This window comes from Urocampus carinirostris, chromosome 11 (genome assembly GCF_059441175.1).
Source record: "Urocampus carinirostris isolate Australia breed hairy pipefish chromosome 11, RoL_Ucar_1.0, whole genome shotgun sequence".
Taxonomy (NCBI): Eukaryota; Metazoa; Chordata; class Actinopteri; order Syngnathiformes; family Syngnathidae; genus Urocampus; species Urocampus carinirostris.
Genome location: NC_142359.1, coordinates 547,585 through 574,251, shown reverse-complemented (window position 1 = coordinate 574,251; position 26,667 = coordinate 547,585). Strand labels below are relative to the sequence as shown.

The window sequence follows — 26,667 nt, the reverse complement described above, 5'->3', positions numbered from 1 at the left end:
GGTTCGACGATCCAACTCGTTGTCGACTATCGTCACCAAGTACCTTTTTCCGACAGAGAGAGGCCTTGGTTCGACTTTATCGTGGCCAAATTCAAGCACTTTTTGAGGACTTTCAAAGCCAATTTTCCAATTGCTCCACTACCATTAAAAGAACGATGTATTTTGCAGTACCACTCATAGATCTGCAATTTTTAATCTTTCCAAAGCATCGCAACATTGCTAAAATTTGCCCTATGCTATTTTAACCGGATGCGGAGATTATAATTCATCCCGTCTCGATGACCGCAATGCCCTACTCTCCGGTCTCCCGAAGTCCAAAATCAAGAGCCTTCAGCTAGTACAAAATGCTGCAGCCAGGCTTTTAACTAAGACAAGTTTGATCACATGACCCCGATTTTTCGGCTCCCTGTTCACTTAATTAATAATAATTATTTGAAGGTTCTGCAGATAGTATACAAAATCATGCATGGACTTGCTCCCTCATATCTTTCAGATTGAATTTCCCCTTACGTTACGGTTCGGAGCCTTGGCTCTGAAAACGCTGGTCTACAACCAAGAGCCAAGAAGAAATCCGACAGTCTTTTCCATTGGGGGCCTTGGTGCTGTGGAATGCTCTTCCCCCTGAGATTCGTTCTGCAACCTCAGTGGAAATATTTAAATCCAAGCTTAAAACACACTTCTATTGTATAGCATATAAAATATCCATATTTCATGTTGACAATATCATAGTCTGTAGTTTGCAATAGTCTTTGATCTGTGCAGCCCTTTGAGACTCTTTGTGTTGAAGACATATTTTAGATCGAGTACTGTATTTAAAAGTGTACGGCGCACATAAGATCTATGTGCCATACAGAGGGGTAGAAGGAGACCAGTTTGGTGGCCTTAGGGCGCCCAAACCAAGACTGGGAGGTCACAGGTTCGAGCCCGGGCCAAGTCAAGACTTACATTTTTGGGTCATATGTGATGCTTTTGTGAGATTGTTAGCATTTTCAACTAAATTCGTCTTGGATGAGTCTCCTGTCCTGTGACTTATAAGCGTCTCTCGTTTGATTGCCGTCATATCCCGAAGAAGAAGCCTGACGTCGCACGCAATGCATTGTTAGCTAAAGTGCTCATGGATGGCAACGCTGTATCGTATCTGGCAATTTGAAAGTTATTGTGCTACCGGAACAGAGTTGGCGCGCTACAATCTGAAATTGTTATATTTTTCACATTTCTAACCAAGTCTGACACGGACGCAATCTCCTGCGACTTTTATGCCTTCTCCCGTGTTCGCCACAAGTTTCACGCAAGCAGAAAAGGAAACGTGGCGCCACATGCAATGCATCGTTTATGGAAAAAAATCGGAGATGCCAACGCCCTAACGTATCTAGCAATTTGAAAATCATCTTGCATTTTTCCAGCCCAACCAGGACTACGGTGGTGCACAAAGCGAACCTTTTAATGGACATTTAGCGAAGCTGTTCTGCTCAGAAACAGAGGACCAGGATTTTGACACTCATGTTATGGATTACGGGTGAAAAATGTGACTGCCAAACTATTTTGCACCAACTTTTTTTTAATATCTGTGTTTGACTTCAACCAGTTCAGGGTGTCCCCTGCCCACTGCCCGAAGATAGTTGGGGTGGGCTCCGGCACCCCCGCGACCCTACTGAGGATAAGCAATGCAGATAATGGATGGATGCATGTGTTTGACTTTGGAATCATTATTTAAGTAAACCACAACAAAAGTTCTAGGCTCCTGTACCCTATTGTAGGGTGCGCCCTGTGTAATGTTAAATACAGAAATATAACTAGCAACGGAGACTGCACCCTTTCACACACTGCCACCTATAGTCAAAAAATACATGAAATCACACATTAAATATTTGTTTTTGAGAGAAATCTCTCCCCATATAGGTGATGGGCAAAAAAAGAAAGTTATATGTAGCTGACATTTTCAGTTGCAGGAATTTCTTCCCATTGAAATAATACTTTCATTTTTTGCATGGCCCATAATAAATGTCCATATTCGATACGTAATCTTTGCACAAATACACACGTCAGTTGCCTGTTTAGGTCTAGCAGCATGCATCTGTCCCATAGGGGGCGATGACACTTCATGGGACGACACCATACAAATTAAAGCCAGCTGCCGTTTATCATGAGGGAAGAAGAAATGCAAGCGAAGAGTGGTATCGTCGCCATTTTTGAGCAGACTTGTTGAAAAATATGGCAACAATTTGAGGATGTCTAAACACTTCGCCCAAATTTCAACCACTTGTCATTCCTTGATGAACACGACATTCAAATTCATGCATTTTCCCATATGAACCCTGCTATAAGGTGGGGTTCAGCGCTCTCACACGCCGCGACCTGGGTTCGAATCTGTTTTCATTTAATGTTTTGCGATAAGATAATTTATTCATCCCCGTAGGGAAATTCACACTTCCAGCAGTATCCTTGTGTTGAAAAATAAAATAATAAAATAAAAGATATAGAATACAAAAATACCCAATATAACGTTTTGCTATAGAGTATTTAAATAGTGTTACGGAAAATACACAACGTCATAAAAATAGGGTAACATGCAAATGTGGGGGTGGGGTTTCATGTGGGCTTTTACTCCCCCGGGTGGAGTTAAAGAGCCTCATGGCATGAGGAAGAATAGATACGGTAAAACCTGGTGTATAAGGTACAAAAAAAGCGCCTTATACATGAATAAATAGGAGCGATGAGTATTCAATATTTGGTCAAAAATCAAATCAGAATCTCGTGACAGACCATGACTCGAGCGCACCTGAAGTAACGTTTCTGGCTGCTGGTATTCTGCTCCATGGCGTCCAAGGAGCCCATCCCGCGGTACTTTTTCAGCCGGACGCCGTCCGAGAAGAAGTACTCCCCTGGGGCCTCCGTGGTCGCTGCCAGCAAGGAGCCCATCATAACTGGGAAAGAAAGGGAAATGCTTCACAAAAGTGTCATATTGATGAAAAAATGGATGTTTGTGATCGGTCAATTCTTACCGGTGGAGGCTCCCAGTGAGAGGGCCTTGACCACGTGTCCTACCGTCTGGATGCCACCGTCGGCAATAACGGGCACACTGAAGCGGCGGGCGTACTCTGCCACTTTGTAGACTGAAGTTCCCTGAGGCCGTCCGCACGCCATCACTGCGAACCAGGACGAAACACAGCTTTTATATTTTGGATGGTTGGCTAAGAGAACTGTTGCGCCTGCGCTAGCTTCGGACCACCACCAGATGGCACTAGGTTATGTAACGGGTGTAATCATAACTTTTGTTTTATTGAAATTCCTGCTGAAATATGTTTGTATAGTTGTGTTTAAGTGTCCTGCAATGATAAGTCCAACAGTGCCACCTGCTGGTATGGGGCAAGGTTTAGTGTAGCCAACTGGAATGCGGATGTTGTTAGCAGTCTACAGCGCATTGCTAACGGTAAGCCACGATCTTTTGGTGCTCCGCAAAAAGTTAATTGTAAAGATTAAAACCACAGCTGACAAATCTCTTAACACGCACAGTAATGTGATTGATGTTGTCAAGCTGTTTGGATTTCTTTTCGTTTTGTTTCTGTCGCCATTTATGTTCGTTTTGCCGGACGTTGTACTAAAATGCTAATTCCCCTTATAGTGTTAAAAGCCAGCGGAGGTGCTAACCACATGTTGTGGATATCTTGTGTCTCTCATTGCAGGTAAATTGTATCCGTTTTTACACTCGTTATTGTAATTATTTCTATTTTCTCATTTATATAAAAAGGATGATGTTGGTTAAAATGTGGGAAAAAAAATATGTTGTATTCAAAAAACCACTATACGATCACTTGTCAAAATGTATGTAAAAATGTATCGTGATGGTTGATATTCGAAAATGTATTTGATGTTAACTGAAAAGAAAACGATTTGATATGTTTAGAGCAGTCTACAGCGCGCTGCTAGCGTGTTGAAAGCCAGCGGAGGTGCTAACCACATGGTGTGTGTGTATCTTGTGTGACTGATTGCAGAGCAGTCTACAGCGCGCTGCTAACGCAACTGTAATAAAAGCCTCATCATCCATCCAATGAATGTGGATCATTGGTGGGACGGCTACACCGCAGTAACAGTAAGACCCGAGTAACATTCAAGTCAATACAGTGTTGACATTCATTGTACCTTTTCTACCCGTATATTCCGCTCTAAAGACAGCTTGAGCGTACAATCCTATTTAAAAAGAAATGCATGCAGTTCCAAGAAACAAGCATGGATTTTGAAAACGTTTCAAATGACAAGAGTCAGATGTTAAAAGGGTTTGATTTCAAACTGTCCAGAATGAACAAGAGGTTCTTTTATGACAGACCTTGCAGTTGACCATTGAACGTACTTCACAAAATGCACAACATCATCAGTGTTGATTTGACCTGTGAAAAGTAATGGGTCCCGGGGACTCAAAATTCTATGGGTCCCAACAGAGATCTATGGCTCCCCAAAATTTAGTGTTGTCCAGGTTGAAATTGTAAATTATATAATATAAATCTATGTATTCATTCAGTTTTAATCATCATCAGTTTATTGGTAATACAACTCAGTTATCACTTCACCACAATATTGTACATTATACAAAATAATATTGCTGAAATATTAGTCTATATATTCTTGCACTTTTAAACATCGCAGTTAATTATCGCCGTTGTTATCACTTTCGGCATTATGCTTCGACTTATTACTGACACTAAAGAAATGACCAATTTTGTGTTGATTTTCACCTTCCCCCGACGACAAGCACCACAACAATGACGTCATCTCGAACCAACGAGATCTCGTCGGCCGAGATCGGCGTGCGGATGAAAACTCGACCCGCGAGACCAAAACAACAATGGCGGATCTTCCTGACGAAAAGTTTGGAGTGCGGTAAATCTTTGTTTAAAAAAAAGTCATCGGTTAATAATGACAATTTTGTGGCAAAAATGATGCGTCTAGGACGCGGGCAAACAAGAACACTGCATCATCGCTTTATACATGGTTCTACTGCTAAAGAACGGTTTTATGCATACTTCTCAACACTAGCGTGTTACGTTAGCGTCCTTAAAACCGGCAACCGATTTTTTCTTTTAAGTATACAGCTTTTCCCAAATTTTAACAACAACAAAAAAATCTCGAGTCAAGACTAGTATTGAAGTCTACGACTGTTGTATCTGGAAGACAAACTAGGTCTTTGTGCGTGATTTCATTGGTCCAACCGTCGCATTTGTTTTCCCTTTTGGTAAGTTTGCCGTTTCTGGTTTTAAACAAGTGGAACTAACATCGAACCGCGAGATGACGAACCGCTGCGCTAAAATTCTGACCAAGACACGGTTAATCTTATCTATCCCGGCTGACGCTCAAGGAAACTGTGCGGGTCAGATGTATCGACATTTCGTTCTGTATACACGAATGACAATAAAGTAGATCTGAATCTGAAGTACGTGTCGTTGTTTTTTTCATAATAATATTCCGGATGTATTGTGTTTCAGGATATGACTTATGTTTCTGCTGACAATTCTGTGCCCAATTGGCGTTAACATTTTTATATCATTTTCGTACAATTACACAGTATTTCTTTTCGAAAAAGATGTATTTCTCATTGCGCCCGTTTTTCTCGTGTGTATTATCACGCGCCACATCATTAAAATCAACTTCATTCTCATTCAAGAAAAAAAATAATTATCCAGTGACTCGACTCATCCGTTTCATAGTTGGTAACTACTTAACTATTGAATTGGCCTACTGGTCGCCATGGTTACACGGACACAGACCAAGAGAAGTCTTGGGTCTGCGGATGCCACGAGCAACCGGCGCGTAAATGGTCTGCATTTCTATTGCGCTTTTCCTCCCAAAGCGCTTTACAATGTGCTTTACACTAACCCATTCTCACACACACACTCACACACCAATAGCGGCCGTGCAGCCATGCAAGGCGCCGACCTGCTTATTGCGGGCATTAGGGATTCAGTGTCTTGCCCAAGGACACGTATAACAGGGAGGAGGCGGGAATCGAACCCGCGACCGCGTACATTTGTTTTCAAGGTTTCGATCCTTTTGTGCATGTTTTTCATTTGTTTTACTTAAAGGACAAGCCCTCCAATTTGATCACACTTGTAAAACGATAATAACGGCCGGACTCGGTTACCTTCCTGCGTGATGCAAATGGAGCCGCAACCCATGCCCACCCGGAGCGCGTCCACGCCGGCATCGATCAGATTCTTGGCTTGCGCGGCTGTTACAACTGATGAAGAAATCGAGAAATATGCTATTAGAGAAACTGCTCACCAGGGGGCAATGTTATTGACACACAGGTAAAGACATGGAGAATGAACTAGGCAAATCAGTGTTTCCGGCACCGTGGGTAAAAAGTCTGATCGTGACTCCTCGAATGTCATCTGTAACACTGGTGATCTAGTGGTAGAGTGTCAGCACCCACACTACCAGGAGCTGGGTTTGAATACCATTGCATACAATGTATTGCGATATGGGCCATTGACTGCTATCATTTTGAGCCATCATTGATCAAAAACAGTCATATACCGTAAAACCTCGATAGACATCATAGGCCCTTTCCAGCAGCTCTGTGTTATTTCGCTCCTTTTGTGATTTATTGTTTTAACTGTCTGCTTCTATCTTCTGTGTTTTTTGTCCCCTTTGACAACGACACTTTGGATGACTTTCGATCCTATGGTTATGGGTTTTAACGCACAAAACTGCGTTTATTCGAGAAATCAACTCCTTGCCCTATCGTGGATGCAGAGCCGGAGCTAGCTAAGCGGCTAGCGGCGTTATAAGTCTTCGGTACCGTCCGTAATCATGGAAAATGTGAACTCTCTACCAAATAAGACCGACAAACTGGCTGTGCTGGTGAAAAACATCAATGCGTACAGGGAGTGCAGTTTGCTGTGTTTTACAGAAACCTGGCTCACATCTAGCATCCCGGACCCTAACGTGGAGCTATTTGGCTTCAGCGCTGTTAGGACAGACAGAGACACGAAAGCCTGCGGGAAGCGGAGATGAGGTTGACTCGCTATCGACGTGAACAGGAGGTGGTGTAACCCTGGGCACAAGGATTTCCATCTAAAGCAGGGACTTTTGGCCTAGCGTGTGACGTCATCCACTTCGCTGTTGCTGAACTACAACACAGCACCCCGAGGCCATCCTGTTCATCTGTTACTAAACAACAAAAGGATACTACTGGAAGTGTCAATTTCACTACAGGGATGAACAAAGTATCTATCTCTCAAGTAATGCACACCTGCAATTACTGTATCTCTTTCCAATTTCGTCCACCGTATTGCAATGTATCCTTTGGTATAAGACGCACTTTCCAATTTTTGACCAATCCATACAAAATATTAGGGAAGACTTCCTTTGTGAAGCTCTGCCGACTTACCGTTTCCTCCCACGACTTGCAAATCTGGGTATTTTTGCTTGATGTAGTTGATCATGTTGATTTGAAACACCGAGTTGCCTTGTGACGAGTCCTAAACGGGGGAAAAAAAGGGTTTGGGTTCATTCCTTTAACCCCTTGAAATTCCAACATCCCACCGGTGGGCCGACATACAGAACTTATCGCAGAAAGATCATGATCAGTCTGAAACAATATAAAGCGTGGATAGCTCACCAAGAAGCCCCCTGCGAGTAAGCCCATGAGATGATTCTCTGCAATCCAGGACCGCCCAATGAATCCAACCGTGTCAAATATTTACTTCAAAAGACACCATAATGCCGACAGATATATAGAAAAAAAGTCTGCCTAAAAGCATTTCTGCATTGTTTGACAAGCCTTATTGTAATCAGTCTGTCTCGTCCCATAATACCCTTTTAAAAGTAAATTTGTGAGCTGATTTACGATATGGCTTTGGCCTTTTCATTGACACCTTTCTTGAACAATTGCAAGCTTTTATTCCCTGTATTTAGCCTGATATAGCCTATGAATGCCGTTATTAAAAAAGTGAGATACTTTGGCTACAAAAAATTTCAGCCTTGAGTGACCGATACAAATGATTATTGACACGTTAGTTGGCCAAAGTTCCCAAAATAAATGTTTTCGTCTTTACAATGTGTATTCAGATCAGAGGAAAACAGAAACATGACTAATGGAACTAGGGATACATTTTTACGTGCGATTATCACGTGCAAGGGTGCACAATCTGTGATTGAACGCTGGAAAGAGAAGTCAAACATTTACAACTCTTTCACAATATCTAAAAATTGGCCAAAGTAAAATGCATGTTTGTAGAAGTTTTAGAGCTCTAAACTGGTTTATCTCAAAATAGCCACTATTGAAAATGCTTTGACACACCTTTAGAAAAATGTCTAAAAAACCAGTGTTAAGTTTTCCAAATTGTGATCAAATTTGATCGTGAACCAGGTAAGGCTTATGCTATTGTCCCAGTTGTTTTCCAGCTAAGATGCTCGTGCTACACTCATCTGCAAAAATGTGATTGCAAAAAATATTCAGGCGAGAATAAAAAACCTCTTGTTCATTCAATTTACCCGGGGTCAATGTTCCCTCTAAGCCACAGGTGTCAGACAGGCGGCCCGTGGGCCAGATCAGGGCCGCTAAGGGATTGAATCCGGCCCGCGAGACAACACTCAGAGAAGCGCAAGAGAAAAACAGGCTGCAGGTTGAAATATGTCAACTTGATGTTGCCTCTATCCTTTTCCCTCCCTCTTTCTCTTATTTCTATCTCTTTTTCTTTCTCTTGAATCTACTAGTCCGGCCCCCGACAGAATGTTTGTTCTATGGTGTGGCCCCCGACTTAAAATGAGTCTGAAACCCCTTCTCTAAGCTGTACGCATCCGCAATCCAGGGATCAGAATGGAGATTTTCATTTTCAGCTGAAATAGCCAGGGTCCAGGGGCCGCAGGCCCCGGCCAGGTCCAGGGCGGAGCCCGGTGGGGGGCTCAGGGGGGCAAACCCACCCGAAGCCAACGGCATTTATCTTATTTGCTATGTGAAAATTGCACTAGAATGAATTAAATCCAACAAAACAGAAACCATGTATTTTTTTCAGTTTTAAGATATTTAAAACAATTGGGGGATTACAATGTTACAACCATCACCATTGTTGTTGTGTTTTGATGATGAAGATGGACCTTGTATTTAGCTACTAATCAACAATATATATGAAAATATATACATTAATAACCATTCATCATTAATTTGAAAATAGAATGCACAAACTGAACATGCTTAAAGAAATGACATGTCAGTCTGTGACAGTCTTCTCCAGCCATGACCACTTCAATTTATTCTCGATTCCTTTATCAATCTCGGAGACAAAAGCCTCGTCTTCTTTTCTTAGTATTTTCATATTTACTTTTTCAAACACTCATTTCACCGTTTGAAAAGACCGGAAGGAGCGCCATGTTTGAGAAAGCCAATGCTCTGAACAAAAGCTCCGCTGATTGGTTATCAGCGAACCTATCGACCAATGGTAGGAGTCGATCTATTTGTTGTGTGTTATAGATCTAATGCGCTGCGCTTCTTTTTGCCGATTTTTCTCGCGATCTCTAACTGCTAACTTGGGGTGATGAAACAGTCACGTATCATACCTCACCCCCCCCAAAATATTTTCTCATCGAATTTAGACGATTCACGGGAATGACCTTTGGGGTTCAAAAACAGCGGAAATCCGCGGATCCGCGGAAAATTCTGATCCCTAGCAATCGTGCACTGCCCAGACCTCCTCCACGCAAAAGAAAAATGATCCCGCGCAGAAAAAACAGGGCTCGAAATTGTGAAATTCTCTGGCAAATTCAGACAGAATTAGAGAGCAGGCGGGCAAAAACAAGACTGGTTCATTCTGCGGTGTTTTAGGCAAGCGTGCATGTTGGTTCCAGTTATTGCGAGAAAGGCCGCGAGGGGAAGTGGCGGTTAAGGGAGGAGTCACTAAAAAAAAGAGTCGGCTTTTTCAATACCCAAGCGGCTCTTCCCATTGTTTTTGTTGCTTTCGTCCACATATTATTATGTAACATTATACTCAAAATTAGGGGGAAACGGGGGAAAAAAAATTAAAAAAGGACAAAGGACAAAAAGGAATAAAGGAAAAAATAGTAAAGAATTAAATGGAGAGGGAAAACAAAAAAAAAGGAAAGTTAAGCTAGGAAAAAAGTGAAAAAAAAGCAAGAAAAAGTTAAAAGCTGGGAAAAAAAGACCAAAGGAAGTAACAAAAGAAAAAAGGAAACTTGAGAACAGAAGAACAAGGCAAAAAAAGTAAAAAGCTAGGGGAAAAGAAACAAAACATTAAAGAAAAGGGGAAAAATGAAGAGGGGGGAAATACTTGGTGTTTTTCAGGTCTCTGGTTGCTCTTGTGTTATATTTAAATCATTTGAAAACATATCAAGGTCAATCTTATTGCCAAGATTGTACTTTTACTAAAAAGTGGGATTAAATTCAGATAGTTCTTGTGCAACCAACAAAAAAAAAATCCCCAAAATGTTAGTATTATGTTTTTTTAACGTAAATCTCAAGTCGTAGTTAAGCGTCACGAAAATAAAAGTCCCACCAAGACGACCACGTCAACGCCGGCCTGCACCAGAAGGTCCAGCCGGTACTTGTCGTCTTCCCGGGTTCCGATGGCGGCGCCGCAAAGCAGCTGCTTGCGGGAATCTTTGGAGGCCAGCGGGTAGTCCCGGTTCTTCTTCAGATCCGTCCTGGCGATGATGGCCACCAGCTCGTCCTGGTCGTTGACGATGGGGAGTTTGCCTGCCGAGCGGAAACGAGATGAGGGATTAAGCCGGACGAACTTAGCCTCGACTGGGTTGCATGAAAGCGGGTCAAACTTGAGCTCGGCTCAGTTTATAGTGCAGAAGTCTGGGGCAATCATTCCAAAAACGTGCGATAAGAACCATACACAGAGTAGGATATCGGGATCATACTCATATCTTATTCCTGCGGTCCAAATGATTACAATTGGAGGATTTAGTCAAATGTTTCACTGAACAACTGCTATTTTAGGTCAACAAAAACATAGTGGCAGAAAACATCCAAAAATGATTCACTTGGAAAGAGGGAAATTATAACTTGAAGGGCTGTAGTAAGGTGAGAACCACCAGGAAAAGTACGTGTGTGTCTGTGTGCGGAGTCAAACTTTGTGTCATCTCGTCTTGTAAATTTTTCTAATGTCCAACTATTCATGTGTTCAAAAATAAATACCAAAAAACATTCCTGGTTGAATACAGAAATGAAGAAAATGGGGTGTGAGTGGTACGAGAGATTGGGAATACTGCGTTTACAACTATAGTTAACCTTGTTGTTATTGTTGCTATTGTTATATCATAATTGTTATTATTAATATTATTACGATTGTTGTTATTATCATTGGTGTATTTATTAGGGAAGATGAAGGGGTAGGGAATAGAAGCATTTGCTTCTTACTACCCCTGACGGGACTACAGTCAGTTTTGTAAAACTATGAATGGGTTTTATAGAGATTCCATGGACTTCCTTGACGGGTTGCACCATTGTAATTATCCTGTATTCAAATTTGACATGTCGTCTATGTTGTCATTTCTTTCTTTTTAGTGTTAAGAACGCAAGTCAAATTGTCATTAGAGCTTAGATGAATATCTATATTATTGCTGTTGTACTTGAAAAGGGTCATTTTATAATATGCATACAGTGGCTCGCGAAACTATATGCCCCCCTTGAACTGAAGATATAAGACTGTCATTTCTTGTGAAGCATCCACAATAAGTGGGACACAAAAATGAAGTGGAACACACTTTACTGGATATTTTAAACTTTTTTTAACAAATAAAAAACGAAAAAGTGGGTGTGCAAAATGATTCAGCCCCTTTACTTTCAGTACAGCAAACTCTGTCCAGAAGTTCAGTGAGGATCTCTGAACGATTCACCGTTGATCTAAATGACTAACGATGATCAATGGAATCCACCTGTGTGTCATCAAGTCTCTGGATAAATGCACCTACACTGTGATCGTCTCAGAGCGCAGAGAGCATCTTGAAGAACGAGGAACACACCAAGCAGGTCCGAGATACTGTTTAAAGCTGGATTTGGATACTAAAAGATTTCCCAAGCTTTAAACATCCCAAGTAGCACTGTGCAAGCAATCATATTGAAATGGAAGGAGCATCAGACCACAGATCAGGCCGTCCCCCTAAACTTTCAGCTCATACGAGGAGAAAACTGATCAGAGATGCAGCCAAGAAGTCCAGGATCACTCAGGATCAACTGCAGAGGTCTACAGCTGAGGTGGGTGAATCTGTCCATAGGACAACAATCAGTCGTATACTGCACAAATCTGGCCTTTGTGGAAGAGTTGCAAGAAGGAAGCCATTTCTTAAAGATATCCATAAAAAGTGGTGTTTAAAGTTAGCCTACGGCCACCTGGGACACACACCAAACATGTGGAAGGTTCTCTGGTCAGATGAGACCAAAATCGAACTTTTTGGCAACAATGCAAGACATTATGTTTGGCGTAAAAGCAGCACAGCTCATCACTTTCAACACACCATCCCTACAATCAAACATGGTGGTGGCAGCATCATGGTTTGGGCCCAGCGGGGACAGGGAAGATTGATGGGAAGATGGAAGGAGCCAAATACAGGACCATTCTGGAAGAAAACCTGATGAATGAATGAATGAAAACCTTATTTCGAACATTAAAAGAAGTCCGCAAAAGACCTGAGACTGGGACGGGGTTTCGTCTTCCAACAAGACAATGATCCAAAACATAAAGCAAAAGTTATAACGGAATGGTTCACCAAAGAACATGTCATGGTGTTGGAATGGCCGAGTCAAAGTCCAGACCTCAATCCAATTGAGAATTTGTGGAAAGAACTGAAAACTGATGTTCAAAAACGCTTTCCATCCAACCTCACTGACCTGGAGCTGTTTTGCAAGGAGGAATGGGCAAAAATATCCGTTTCTCCATGTGCAAAACTGATACAGACAGTGAATAATTTTGCAGACCCACTTTTTGGTTTTTATTTGTTAAAAAAGTTGAAAATATCCAATAGTATGTTCTACTTCATGATTGTGTCCCACTTATTGTTGATGCTTCACAAGAAATGACCGTTTTAGATCTTGAAGTCTGAAATGTGGCAAAAGCTCACAAAGTTCAAGGGGGCCAAATAGTTTTGCAAGCCACTGTGTATGTATATATACCTGTATATATATGTGTCCACAAATCCGATTCTTTTTAAAAATGAAATGGATAAGATTTAAAATCAGACTTTAAGGACAAGGTCGTCACCATCATTTAAAATGAGATTAGACATGGCACTCCAAGATAAACACCTTATTCAAGACTCGAAAGAGGAAAAGAAGATAAAAAGTGAAATTGTGCTGGTGTCACCATTTTCCTTTGATTTCTTTCTCATCTTCGGAAAGTTCCCTAAGGAACCGTTTTTCAGTGGTTGTAAAGAGGACGGACGGAGCTTTTTCTATTTTCCGATCAGTGATTCTGAGATCGATCTGAAGGTCTAGTTGAGGATTCCGCGAACCCGCGTTTATCCCAAATATCTACGACTGGCTTGAGATATTGGCCGCTTTTCATCCGTGCTCAGTAAACAGTGCAACCGATTAAGCCCAAACTAGATCAAAATGCGCTTATTCAGTTAGCTTGTGTTCCTTTATGTGACCCCTGGGGGGCAGCAGAGGATTTCAGTGACCTTTTTTGCTGCGCTGCAGGATATCATTGGCTTCTTTCAAGGTGACCCCGGCTGGCGCCACCACCAGTTCCTCTCTCTTCGTCATGGCCTGAAAAAGCACAAGAAAACGTTTTCATATTCAAACTGGAATCCTCACAATAGCTTACTTGTGAATCGGCGTTACAACGCATTACTTCCTCGGAAACGAGTACTGGAAAGTTTTATCCGTAAAATTCGGTAACTACTGTTATTACTACAACGCTACTTCGGATCTTTTTCGATGCAGATCATTATTCATAGTGTCTTCTATTAGTTGAATATTGTTGCTTCACTTTCCTTATCACATCACATACCTCCTTCTGGTAGAGGCAAAAACCCTGAAGGGTGTATATATATATCTACATACAAAATACAACAAAATACAGTTAAGGTGGTGCTGTCTCAAGCACAGGAATACAAGGAAGATGTTGAATTTTTCCTCACGTAGATATTCTCCCTACTGTTTATACTTGTAAGGGCAGCACAGCGGCGCAGTGGTTAGCGCGTGTGCGGCACAGTTCCGAGGTCGTGAGATCGAACCTCTTGTGTGGAGTTTGCATGTTCTCCCCGTGCTTCTGTGGGTTTCCTCCGGGCTCTCCGGTTTCCTCCCACATTCCAAAAACATTCATGTCAGGTTAATTGACCGGTCCGAATTGTCCTTAGGTGTGAATGAGCGAGCGAATTGTCTGTCCCTGTGTGCCCAGCGACCGGCTGGCAACCAGTTCAGGGTGTCCCCTGCCCACTGCCCGATGATTGCTGGGATGGGCTCCAGCACCCCCGCGACCCTACTGTAGTGAGCGGTGCAGATAATGGAGGGATGGGAGTTAAGTCAGCTAATATGCACAAAATTGATCTGGTGTCACTTGTAGCGAAAGGTAGGCAGCAGGTGGGGAAGAGCTGTGGCGTATGTAGGAAAACACATTAATGGGGTAAATATGAGAACAGAATTTAGGGTAAAAGTCAGCTGAATTTCGTATTTTATTTTTGCAATGCCTGGAGAAAAAAAGAAAACGCCTAGGACATCGCACAGAAATGGAGAAGGAAATATTTGAAGACAAAATGGATAGGGAGTGGATCAGCTAAGTTTGTTTGCACGTTTAAGATTGCAAAAACCAATGAATATGAAGGCTTCCCCGCTCCTACAGGTTGGTTTACACATTTTCTCCTCTTTTATAATGTGGCTATTTTAACAGTTTTAGGGGGTCGGTTTCTATACATGTGTATTTAGACAGCTATTACCAGAGTAACTTGCTACTTACACACGAGCGGCAGCCTTTCCAGCAGCTCCGTGTTATTGCGCTCTTTTTGTGATTTATTGTTTTAAGTGTCTGCTTCTATCTTCCGTGTTTTTCGTCCCGTTTGACAACTAGACTTTGGATGACTTTCTATCCTATGGTTATGGGTTTTAACACACAAAAATGCGTTTATTCAAGGAATCGACTCCTTGCCCTATCGTGGATGCAGAGCCGGAGCTAAGGCTAAGCGTCTAGCTGCGATTTAAGCCTTCGGTACCGTCCATAATCATGGGAAATCTGAACTCTCTACCAAATAAGACCGACTGGCTGTGCTGGTGAAAAACATCAAAGTGTACAGGGAGTGCAGTTTGTGGTGTTTTACGGAAAAGTCTAGCATCCCAGACGCTAACGTGGAGCTACCCGGCTTCAGCGCTGTTAGGACAGACAGAGACACAAAAGCCTGCAGGAAGCGGAGAGGAGGCGGACTCGCTATCTACGTAAACAGGAGGTGGTGTAACCCTGGGCACAAAGATTTCCATCTGCTGCAGGGACGTGGAACTTTTGGCCTAGCGTGTGACGTCATCCACTCCGCTGTGGCTTAACTACAACACAGCACCCCAAGGCCATCCTGTTCATCTGTTAATAATTCACACAAGGATACTGCTGGAAGTGTGAATTTCCCTACGGGGATGAATTAAGTATCTATCTATCTTACACAATCACTTTAAATGAAGAAAATACTGTCCGTAATTCATGACAGGAATACAAGTGGGCACACACCTCGGCGAGCGTCTTGGAGTGATCTTTCTCCGACAGGAAGTCGATATCCCTGGAGGTGACGATGCCCACCAGCCTGCCACCCATTTTGCCCGTCTCGGTGACGGGAATGCCCGAGAAGCCGTGGCGCACTTTGGCCTCTAGCACGTCCCCCACCGTCTGGCGCGGGCTCATCACCACCGGGTCCGTGATAAAGCCTTGCTCGAATCGCTGAGTTGAAAAGGGCGAGTATTAGAGAGCAGCTCCTCTGCGTGAAATTCCCGAGTACGACGCGAGCGCGAAAACTTACTTTGACCTTGCGGACTTCGTTGGCTTGGAATTCGGGGGTGCAGTTGTGATGGATGAGGCCGATGCCGCCCATCAGCTGTGGGGTGAGGAAGAGATGGATTGGAACGGAATTAGAGGAAAGAATAACTTCTTACCGCCATGGCGATGGCCATTGACGACTCGGTGACGGTGTCCATCGGGGAGGAGACCAGGGGGGCCTTCAATGTGATCTTCTTGGTGAGTGCCGATGTTAAATCCTGACGGGCACACAAATTGAACTGCATAAGAACAAGGTACGGTATTGAAAATGAACCGTATTTTATGCTAGATAGATAGATGTCTAGATAGATAGACAGATAGAGAGATAGATAGATGCCTAGATAGATAGATGCCTAGAGAGATAGATAGATGTCTAGATAGATGTCGGGATAGATAGATAGATGTCTAGAGAGATAGATTGATGACTATATAGATGATAGATGTCGAGATAAATAGATCGGCAGTAGCTCAGGAGGTAGAGCGCTCGTCTTGGGATCAAGGGATCCCAGTTCGAATCCCAGCTCGTCCGTGTTACATGTCGAAGTGTCCTTGGGTAAGACACTGAACCCCTGATACCCCTAATAAGCAGGTTAGCGTCTTACATGGCTGCAATACAAGGCCGCTATTGGGAAATGTGAAGCACACTGTAAAGCGCTTTGGGAAGTCATTGACTTGAAAAGCGCTAGAGAAATGCAGATCATTTTATAGATGTCTAAATAGATAGATGTCGGGATAGATAAATAGAGATAGATAGATAGATGTCTAGATAGTTAGATGTCTAGATAGATAGAGAGAAAGAGACAGAGATAGAAAGCTAGAGAGAGAGAGAGAGAGAGAGATACTTTCTTCATTCCCGTAGGGGATTTCTGACTTCCAGCAGTATCATTCTGTTAAAAAACAAAATAATAAAAGATATCGAATACAAAAATACCCAATGTAACGTTTTGCTATAGAGTATTTAAATCACAGGTGTCGAACTCAAGGCCCGCTGGCCATATCCGGCCCGGCGTACAATTATATCCAGCCCGTGAAATCCTTTTATATACATCTACTGTAATGGCCCCGGTCTATGAAACGCTGATAACTTCCAAACTATAATCGGATGCTAAAAACCACAATGGCGGAGAAAATCCTGTTAACCGACATTGCCGGTAGACCCGTGTGTCTTATTTGTGGAGATTTTGTGGCCGTCATTAAGGAATTTCATGTCAAACGGCACGACAAGACAAAACGTCAGAGGAAGCTGAAAATCCTTGAATCCAGAAAAAAGATACAGAAAGTTGAAAGGTTAATAAAGAAGAATATGAAGACGTTTTTCACTAAAGCTAATTCCCAAAGTCAAAAGCACAAATTTTATTTCTATTTTCCGTTTTTCAAACGATTTTTAATTCATTTAATGTTTAAGTTTGTTTATTCTGGAATCATATTCCTGACTTTTTTAATTTCATATTTTTAAGTTATTTTTTTTAAAAGAAAAGTTTTAGTGCATTCAAGAAATATTGATCCTGTTCAGCCCGCGACCCAAGGTGTGGTTTGAGTTCTGGCCCTCTGTGTAATTAAGTTTGACACCCCTGATTTAAATAGTGCTGCGGAAAACACTTTAACGAAAATAGGGTAATATGCAAATGTGGGGTGGGGTTTCATGTGGGCTTTTACTCCTCCGGGTGGAGTTAAAGAGCCTCATGGCAAGAGGCTCCTAAGTCTGTGACACACCACACAATGTGTGTTGCATACAAATGATTTCCAATGATACCGAGTCAATCTTGTTGCCAACATTGTACATCCACTAAAAAATGTGATTAAATACAGTTGGGTATCGTACTACTAATGACTTAGTTGCCACACTTGGGGTTGCTGTTGCTCACTGTTGTTTCAAGAGTTGCTCACCGACTTTGTGTGAACGCTCAGACCCTTGGAAAATTACAGGGAACATTGGTCCACATCCCATTTTATTGTCATTTGGTGGGTTTTATTTCCTTTTTTTCTGGGTCCCAACAAAGTGAGTGATAGAGGGAAGGAAAATGTAGGCCTCCAAAAATGAGCTGGCGCCCGTACGTCCCATTTGAGAGAAACATCGGCCATCGAATGAGTTTATGAGATGGACCGGAGCGCTCGGAGGGCTAAAATCGAATCATGCTGAATTGCGTTATTAAAGATTGTCGTAAGGGTTTGGTTTGCTGACGAGTCGGGTGCATTTCAGGTCAGGCGACTCGAGAAACCGGTTGTGCAAATCCATTCCCTGCGGGAGAAAAGCTTCTAAAGAGCTGAGCATTTGAATCGAGGGCGTCGGGGGAGGAAAACATGTGAAAACTAAAGGAATGTGGCCCACAAAACTGAATTTCCAAATTCCTCTCCTAAAAAATAAAACAGGACCCAGTCATGAGCAAGTTTGGAAACCAATGTTTTCTTCAGATCGGCCGCTAGAAGGCGCCATTTCGTTAACGGAAGAAAATGGCCAAGGGGCCGTCTCTGGAGACCTAAATATTTTTTCTCAAAGCAAAATAATATAAGTCCCAGTTCGAAGCCCTTTGTTTCATATTTAGTTTTTTAGTATTTGTAGTATTTTTTGTAGTATTCATTCATTCAATTATGTTTGTAGTAGTGAATCAAGGCATTTCATTACTATTTCTGTAATAGAATTGATGTATTTCTGGTATTTTTTGTAGCATTTCTGTAGAAGTGATTTGGTAGTACTACTGTAGTTTTATTTTTCTGTAGTAGAATTTTGTAGTTTTACAGTATTATCTACGTAGCAGTATTTCTGTGGATGTGTTTATGTAGTATTCTTTAAGTATCTTTGTAATATTTCTGAAGTCGTACTTCTGTTGCATTTATTAGTATATCTTTGTAGTTTTCTGTTGCATTTTGTTAGTATTTCTGTAGTTTTTAGTATTTCCTTACAATTATTTTTGAAGTATTGAGGTAGTATTTCTGCAGTAGCATTACTGTAGTAGTATTGTGTAGCATTTCTTTTTGGAATGAAAGAAAACTGCTATTCCATGTCTTTTTTTGAGCACAAAATTTGATATTTGGTTTCGTAGTAATTAGATAGTATTTTTGCAGTTTTTCTGCAGTAATATTTTTGTAGTAGACATGCAAAAGAGCCAATGATGCAAAGCTGGCACCCAAAAAAAGAACCCCGTCCTGTCAATCCCCTGTTGTCAGTCCGTCTGCGAACCTCATTGTATACTAGGCAAGCTTCTTTCGACCTTGACTTCTACGTGTCCCGTTTTTGCTCCCGTTTATCTCTGGCTACGACCTGTTTTAATCCTGACCACGTCCCGGCTTACAACCCATACGATTGTTTTTTTTTTTAATCGGTAGGATTTTATTTGGTACTTTATGTGGTCATATTTTCAAAACTTTTGTTTGGCAGGGCTGATAACCCCGCAGGATGTCGTTTGTATAAGATTCCACTTATAAGTTAAAAGTTTACTTTGAAAGCGGATTTTTTGCTGGGTAAGCAACGGCCGTTTCCCAGGTGGGAACGCATCCGTGATTTGCGATAAACAGAAGAATGCCATTCCTGGTTTTTGGGAAAAGGTCCAATTTATTTGCACCAGACACAAAGTAGCGAGTGAGCTGGTGTTCTCGCATGATTTCGAAAGAACACACTGAGCTGTGAGATTCCACCTGGGGGAAGGAAATATGGAAGGGGGTCGTTTCATTTTGCCTCTGTGAAAAACAATACATGTTTACATTCAGGCACTCCTGCAATCTTCACACTTTTTCAGTTAGAAAATGACCCCGGCCCCGCTCATTTGAGAAAGCCCTCGCGGGAAAAGTTTAGGGACCCCTGATTTTGACAGTAGCAAGAGCAACGTTATCCCGTACTCACCACTTCATCCGAGGTGAAGTCGATGAAGCCGGGGAGAATCAGGAAGTCGCTGAAAGACAAAAAAACACATCAAAATTGTCAAAAATGAGACCGCAGATGGGTAGTGATCTCAAAAACTGAAAAGCTCAAGAGAAAAACAAAAGGTCATTAAAAAAGCTTACAGCAGCACATTCTTTTCAAATTTCTCATTCCATGGTTTTACAATGCATGTGTTTATATCTGAGAGTTTAAAAAAACTTTCCCTTTTTAACAGACTTAACATATTTTTCTGCAGGAAGGTACCCAAAAATAGTTTTAGTCCTCCGCCCACGGCCACAAACATTCATTTTGTGACCAACAAGAATTCCGCAGAAGTGTGAGGCAATCAAAAAAAAGCAAACGTTACTCAACTATGAGTACATCGTGAATGTGCCTCACAGTACCAATTTTTGCACTGTGTTGTATAAAGAAGAAGTTGAGGGAAAAAAAGGAAGTAGGAAAAGAGAAAATGAAAAAGACAGGTCTGTGGTGATCCCTTTTAATCAGTATATTACCAACAATAATTGAATGCAGAAAATGATTTCATCATTTGAATAAGAAAATGTATTATTCTACTTCATTCTATTTGCCTGTATTTTTTCCTTCTACAGTTAACGTCCAAGCGACTTCATTTTTGAACTTTTTTTTATACTAAACCTCATTCGTGTCGAGCAACTCAGTGTCTCATAACAAAATGTTCATTAACAATATACAGTGGGACCTCGCTACTTGGCAGTTCCACGTTCGTGGATTCAGAGCTTCGCAGGTCTAAAAAAAATAAAATAATAAAATAAAATAATTTAAAGACGGATTTAAACTGGAGCAAAAACGGGACAGGCGGGAGTCAGGGTCAAAAAAAGCTTGCCTAGAGTAAACTGAGGTTCGCAGACGGACTGACAACAGGTAACAGAAAGGAGTGGGTTTAAATAGGGACAGGGAGCCAATCAGAGTCCGAGGCAGTTGGCGCCAAATGAGCGGGCACAGGTGAGTCACATCGGTAATCATGACAACAAACAACAATCAGGGTTTGAGCACCCATTTCGGGGCTTAATTCAAGCAGTTAAGGAATTTCAAAGCCCATTTTCCAACTTCTCTAGTAGCAAAGAAATCTGGTGTGTATTTTACAGAGCCACCAGTATATCTGCGATTTTTAATCTTGAGCATGCGTTTATCAAGACATATGATTTTTAGATCTTGAGTAAATCGCAAATAAATTGGAACAATGCCATATCAACTCATACCAGCTGCCGTTAATAACAAGGGAATTCATGCAATAGCAAAGCGAAGCCACCAAAGAGCAGAATAGACATCATTTTTAAGCAGGTCTTGAGAAATGCGGTGACAATTTCAAGCATTTACAAGCACCTCACACAATCAGTTTTAAGCCCACACATTAAATGATACCCCTCCAATCAAGCAGGTTAAGAGCTCAAGTAGTTGCTTACAAATGAATATATGACATTTTATTTCAATTCCAACTATTCACTCACATGCAAGATTCATCTTAACGGAATTGTATCTGCTTTCATAAAAAGGATTGATTTGATTAAAACAATACCATGTTTTGTTCCTGGATTTGTTTTATACTTGGTGAAAAAAAGACAGATACAGAGGAAAAAACAATGTACCATCTTGTTTGGAACATTCTATAAATGTATTATTTGAGGTCTGGAATTTGAAACCTTCTCTTACTTTCTGCCGCCAACTCCTGCCTTAAAGTCACGATCTCAGTCAGTTCATTCATGATGACGTGCATTTCTTAGACGGGCTCAAATAAACTCTTCTCGTCTTTTGGGGGTTTTGGATTGGCGTTTAGACTATTTGGAACAGTCTTTTCCTTTTATCATTTTTATGCTACACTAACAAAAAAATTTGATCTCAAGAGTGAAATCACTCTCCAGCCCCTTTCCTACCTCTGATACAATCATAAAGGCTCTTTGAACTCAGTCGAGCATCGTTAACACGTCATCGAGAAAATATCGCCCTTTCAAATTCTTAGGGACATCTCAAACGATCCACTCCACCAAGCGGATAAAAAAAGCAGAAAGATCTAATCTCCTAGTAAAATATTGTTTTTTTTCCTGGCAATTCTACACAGTGGGACAGGTCTCAACATTTTGCCCATGATGGGAATGAATCACATGCGGTTACCTCTCTGACCTACTCCAAATGTCCACTTACAGTCAAAAAACTGATAGACCTGGAAAAAAACTGACAAGAATCGTTTTTACTGTCATCGATTAAAACTTGGTGTACATTGTTCACGGCAAGATTTGACGTGGCGCTCCAGAATAAACACATAAAAAAAAGATAACAGGCAATATTTACAAGGTAGCGCTTGTAGACTGGATGAAGCTGTAAGTGTACCATAAAACACCGCAGTGAAAATAGTGCTCATCTAGAAAACCATAAAACATATTTAGAATTGATGGCACTCTCCAGGACAGGGGTAGGGAAGCTATGGCTCGGGAGCCATATATGGCTCTTTTCATGAGTACATATGGCTCTGAAATCAAACGTAACTATTGCACATCTCTCTGTGGCGTTCCAAAGTCGAGTGATTTCATCCCGATTTTGGTCCATAGAAAGCCGAAACGACTTCATGCAGAAGTTCGATAAGAAAACATTTAAACTGACAAATAAAATCGTTGACTTTGATTGGGTGAGCAGTACAGGTGGGCGGATCCCTGCCTTCTCTCTCTCTCGCTCAGTGCAGTCTACACCCAAAGTGAATATGACGATATGCTTATGGTTTGCAGTCATTTGTGACATTTTTACAAAAGAACTTTGCATGCACATTGTTTGGAAACCGTTATTCAGGACAAATTTCATGGAAAAAATGGCCTCAACACTCTTAACTGAAGGTGGAAGACAAATTTTAAATGGCATATTGACATTGATTTGGGACACAAGATTTGCCATTATTATCATTTCATACATTTGATGAAATCATCAAAGTGAAATAGAATTAGCTTTTGTCTAGAAAGCGTGTTTGGCAGTTTTTTTCAATTTTGTCTGAAAATATATGATGTGGCTCTCTCCATTTCTTTTGAAAACATTTTTGATTTCATGGTTCTTTGGGTCAAAAAGGTTCCTGACCCCTGCTCTAGGATTTGCGAGCATGCTTTATCCTGGAGGTGATTTTATGCAATCTACCACAAGGTTCCAGCCCTTGGAATGTACTTCAGAGTGGAGAAGGACTTCAGGAATTTACCACCTCGTTGCCGTGTAGCAGACTTTTTTTGCAAGTAAGACTACTCTGTTCTCTCCTGCCCATCACATGATTCCATTCGTGGGTGTCATGTGAGCCACCACAGCTAGCTAGCTACGGAATAAGGAATGTGAGAGATCCATAGTTGCAATTCTATTTTTTCCTTCTTCGACTCATTTGACATCGGGATGAAAGAGTTAAGGAAAAAATGTCAAAAGGAAGCGATGGATTTAGAAAACAACCATCGTCACAAACCATAAAAAGCAATGACATCAGGGAAAAGCACATTCTTTTCTGAATTGTGAGTCACACTTTTCTTTTTCAAACATTTGCTGATATTGCGACATATATTCCAGTTTTTTTCTGATGATGTACAGGAAAGATGCATTCTTGGCCAAAAAGGGCATTAAAGGCTTCTCAAGATCCCACAGTGTGTCAGAACCCCAACAGGCGGGAACCCAAACGCGTAACGTTTTCACACCAAGCTTTATTTTACGGAAACGGGGCAGTCGTGCGCGGGAACACAAACACCAGCTATCGCTGGGCAGAAGAAGCGAGACAGAGAAGTCAGGCGCGGGAAAACAGGAAGCCAGGGGCAGACAGGATCGAAACCGGACAGGACAAGACAGGATCTATACCGGATACAGGATACACGAGCAAGATCCCGGACAGGAGGGGACAGATGGGGTCGATACCGGATTCACCAGCAGGATACCGGACAGAGTCAAAATGCATGCCTTGCAAGTGCAGAGGTTCGTTGACGGACTGACCAGGAGTGAATGAAAGCAGAGTTTAAATAGGAGGGAAGCCAATCAGGCAACGAGCAGCAGCTGGCGCCAAACGAGCAGGCATGGGTGAGAGCAATAGGTAATCGTGACACGGTGGCGGTCGCTCCAGATTTTACTGCTAACCAGGGATCGGGTTTAAGGACTCAACCTAAAATCATTATTTGCAACATGACTTTACCCACGTTGACATATTAGTATTAAGAGACATAAAATGTATAAACATTTAGACGCAATATCAATTTTTAATGATGATACCGTGTGTTACTTGCCTGTGAGAATTCCAGCAAAATCTTGCCCTCAATCTCATTAAAATGATCAAAACCAGGCACAACTTTGGGAACTGTCACTGTCAATTTGCTTTCTCTGCATGCTCGCGATAGTCATACAGTTACAGCTGAGGTTTTGAGTTTTTCCTTGCCCGCATGTTGGTTGAAGATCAGGTAATCGTGTCATGGTAATCCTGTGCAGTCCTTGCAGACATTTTTGTGATTAAGGGCGTCAGAAATAAATGGGACTTGACTTACAGTTAGTGTTGAATAAGACTAAAACTCATTTGAAAAACGGAATTATAAAAAGTACTTCAACCTCAAACAGCAGAAATTTAATTGAAAAAAAAAAAAAAATAGCAATATTTAGATGCCATGAGAAGCCAATGTCATGGTCGGCCTCATCTCCAAAGAGTGACGAGATGATGAAGGTGCTGCATCCGAATCATAACCATGTTACGGTTGGTTTCGTGCGGGGTAGCAAACGCTACCCAAAGAAATTGGCCTGTACTTGCCCAAGACACACCACAGGAAATAGTGTCCCGACAACCCAGGTGGTTAAGGGATCTGTGAACCATGATATATTTATAATATTTCAATAATTGATAGAATCATCCGAAAGTTATTTTAGGCACTGGTCCCTAATAAGCCTTTGGCTTCAACCCGTCACTGTCATGATTACTGATGCGGGGCACCGGAGTCTGCTCCGCTGGCGCCAACAGCCATGGACCCCGATTGGCCGTTGTACTCTTTTTAAACCCCCGTCAGATCATCTGCGAACCTACGCTACACGCTAGGCAAGCTTTTGTGACTCCTGACTCTGTCCTGCCCTGTTTTCCGTCTGATTCCCGTTGCCGATCTCTTTTCTGGACCCGTTTATGTTTTTGCTCCTCCGTCCCGGCCGTCGACCTGTTTTTTTCTCGCTCTCGACACTGCCGGCTGCCTGCTACCTGGGATCAGCGATCACCGGATCGTGGGTGCAAGTCCTTTCCTCCTTCTAAATAAAGCAGAGTAAAACGAACCCAATCGGGTCCCGGCTCAGTTCCTGGTCCGTGACAGTCACCCCCTATTCTCTGATGATTTTGTGATGTGACGTTTGTAGCAACATGACTAAAACGAAAAAATAAACAAGAAATACAATAAAAACACAAAATTCCAAGTAGGTGTCTGATCTTTGAAAAAAAGGCAACCGGTCGCCGATTTCCACTTTGTTAAATGACTTCAGGGTACGAGTACCCAAAATAAATGTATTTTCTCAAACGATAACCCTAACTTTAAACCTATTTTGGAATTCTACATTCAGTTTGGAACCCTAACATGGATCTCAAACCCTAGTTCCTACCCCCGACCTCGTTTAAAATTGTAACCCTTGCTCTTAACCTATAATGGAACCCTACATTCAGTTTGATACCTTAATAAAGGATCCTAAACCCTAGCTCCTAACCCTAGTCCAAAACCTAACCTAAGAAATTTGGCAAGTGGAGCACTTATCAAACCAAGAAAACACAACACAAGCTATTTACAGGATTTCAAGCAATTGCCCAAACCCAATAGTTCTATCCCTAAAAGCCATTTCTAGTCCGGAAAAATGGAGTTTCGGTAGGCAGAACCAAGAGGACACAAAAATGTGAGCTGATGGGAGACAAACCTTCCTATAATTTCCTCATTCCCAAACGGATGCTAGCTAGTTATTAGCTCATGACGTGTTCAGCAGCCAGATTCCAGTTCGTATCATTTTCTTACCGAAAACTATGCCTAAATATACCGTGGCAACATTTGCTCATGACATCATCACATTGAATGAATCGCCACCAGAAGCAAACAACTCGATTCGCTGACCTTTCCCAAACTGCAGTTTTCTTTGAATCGTTAGCTGGAACTGTCTAATTTGTTCCGACATCAGAAGTTCTACAGCGAAGCTATTGTTCATCCTTCGATGACCGATTCCAGGGTGCGGTCGTGGTGTGATTAAGGCTGCAACGATGACGTGTTCTTGTCGGTGGATGGGTAGTGTTATGAGTGCACTGCAGGAAAGAGGTCCAAATCTAGTGGAAGCTAGAGCTCTTGTTGGTGATAGGAATGATTGTGAAAGGATAGTGGGATGTTTGGACGCGTTCCAAGGGACCTGTATGATGCGGCAGGGGTAAACCAGTGAAAGCAGTCGGGCCCTGATAGTTGAACAGAAGAGTGTGTTGTGTCACCCTGAATCGAGTGACACGGCCACTTTCTTGTGTCCCGTTTCATCTGGAGCACAGGTGTCAAACGGGCTGCCCGCGGGCCAGATTGGGCCCGCTAAGGGATTGAATCCGGCTCGCGAGACAACACTCAGAGAAGCACAAGAGATAAACAAGCTGCAGGTTGAAATATGTCAACTTGATGTTGCCAAAGCCAGGTGCCTCTCACAAAGACACTGTACTTGTATTTATTTCTCTCTCTCTCTCTCTCTCTCACCCCTTTTCTCCCACTCTGTCTCATTCACTCTCTGTGTCTCTCTTTTTATCTTCCTTTGTTGCTCTTTGTCTCTTTCACTCGGTGTCTTTTAAACTCTTTTGCTCTAACTTCTTTTTTTCCTTTT

General features: G+C 41.9%; 1 protein-coding gene across 6 annotated transcripts in view; it reads right to left on the bottom strand.

The window, feature by feature from the left end:
- LOC148356131 (inosine-5'-monophosphate dehydrogenase 1b) overlaps nucleotides 1–26,667 on the bottom strand; it is a 43,601-nt gene that overhangs the window by 2,519 nt on the left and 14,415 nt on the right. For all 6 annotated transcript variants that reach the window (XM_088348614.1, XM_088348609.1, XM_088348610.1 and 3 more), the window contains 10 exons: nucleotides 19,810–19,858; nucleotides 16,088–16,189; nucleotides 15,955–16,029; nucleotides 15,669–15,875; nucleotides 13,636–13,723; nucleotides 10,506–10,705; nucleotides 7,385–7,475; nucleotides 6,134–6,229; nucleotides 3,003–3,146; nucleotides 2,780–2,924 (listed from right to left, as the gene is read on the bottom strand). In XM_088348614.1, the coding sequence (XP_088204740.1) occupies nucleotides 2,780–2,924; nucleotides 3,003–3,146; nucleotides 6,134–6,229; nucleotides 7,385–7,475; nucleotides 10,506–10,705; nucleotides 13,636–13,723; nucleotides 15,669–15,875; nucleotides 15,955–16,029; nucleotides 16,088–16,189; nucleotides 19,810–19,858 (1,197 nt within the window). The remainder of the gene's footprint in view (nucleotides 1–2,779; nucleotides 2,925–3,002; nucleotides 3,147–6,133; nucleotides 6,230–7,384; nucleotides 7,476–10,505; nucleotides 10,706–13,635; nucleotides 13,724–15,668; nucleotides 15,876–15,954; nucleotides 16,030–16,087; nucleotides 16,190–19,809; nucleotides 19,859–26,667) is intronic.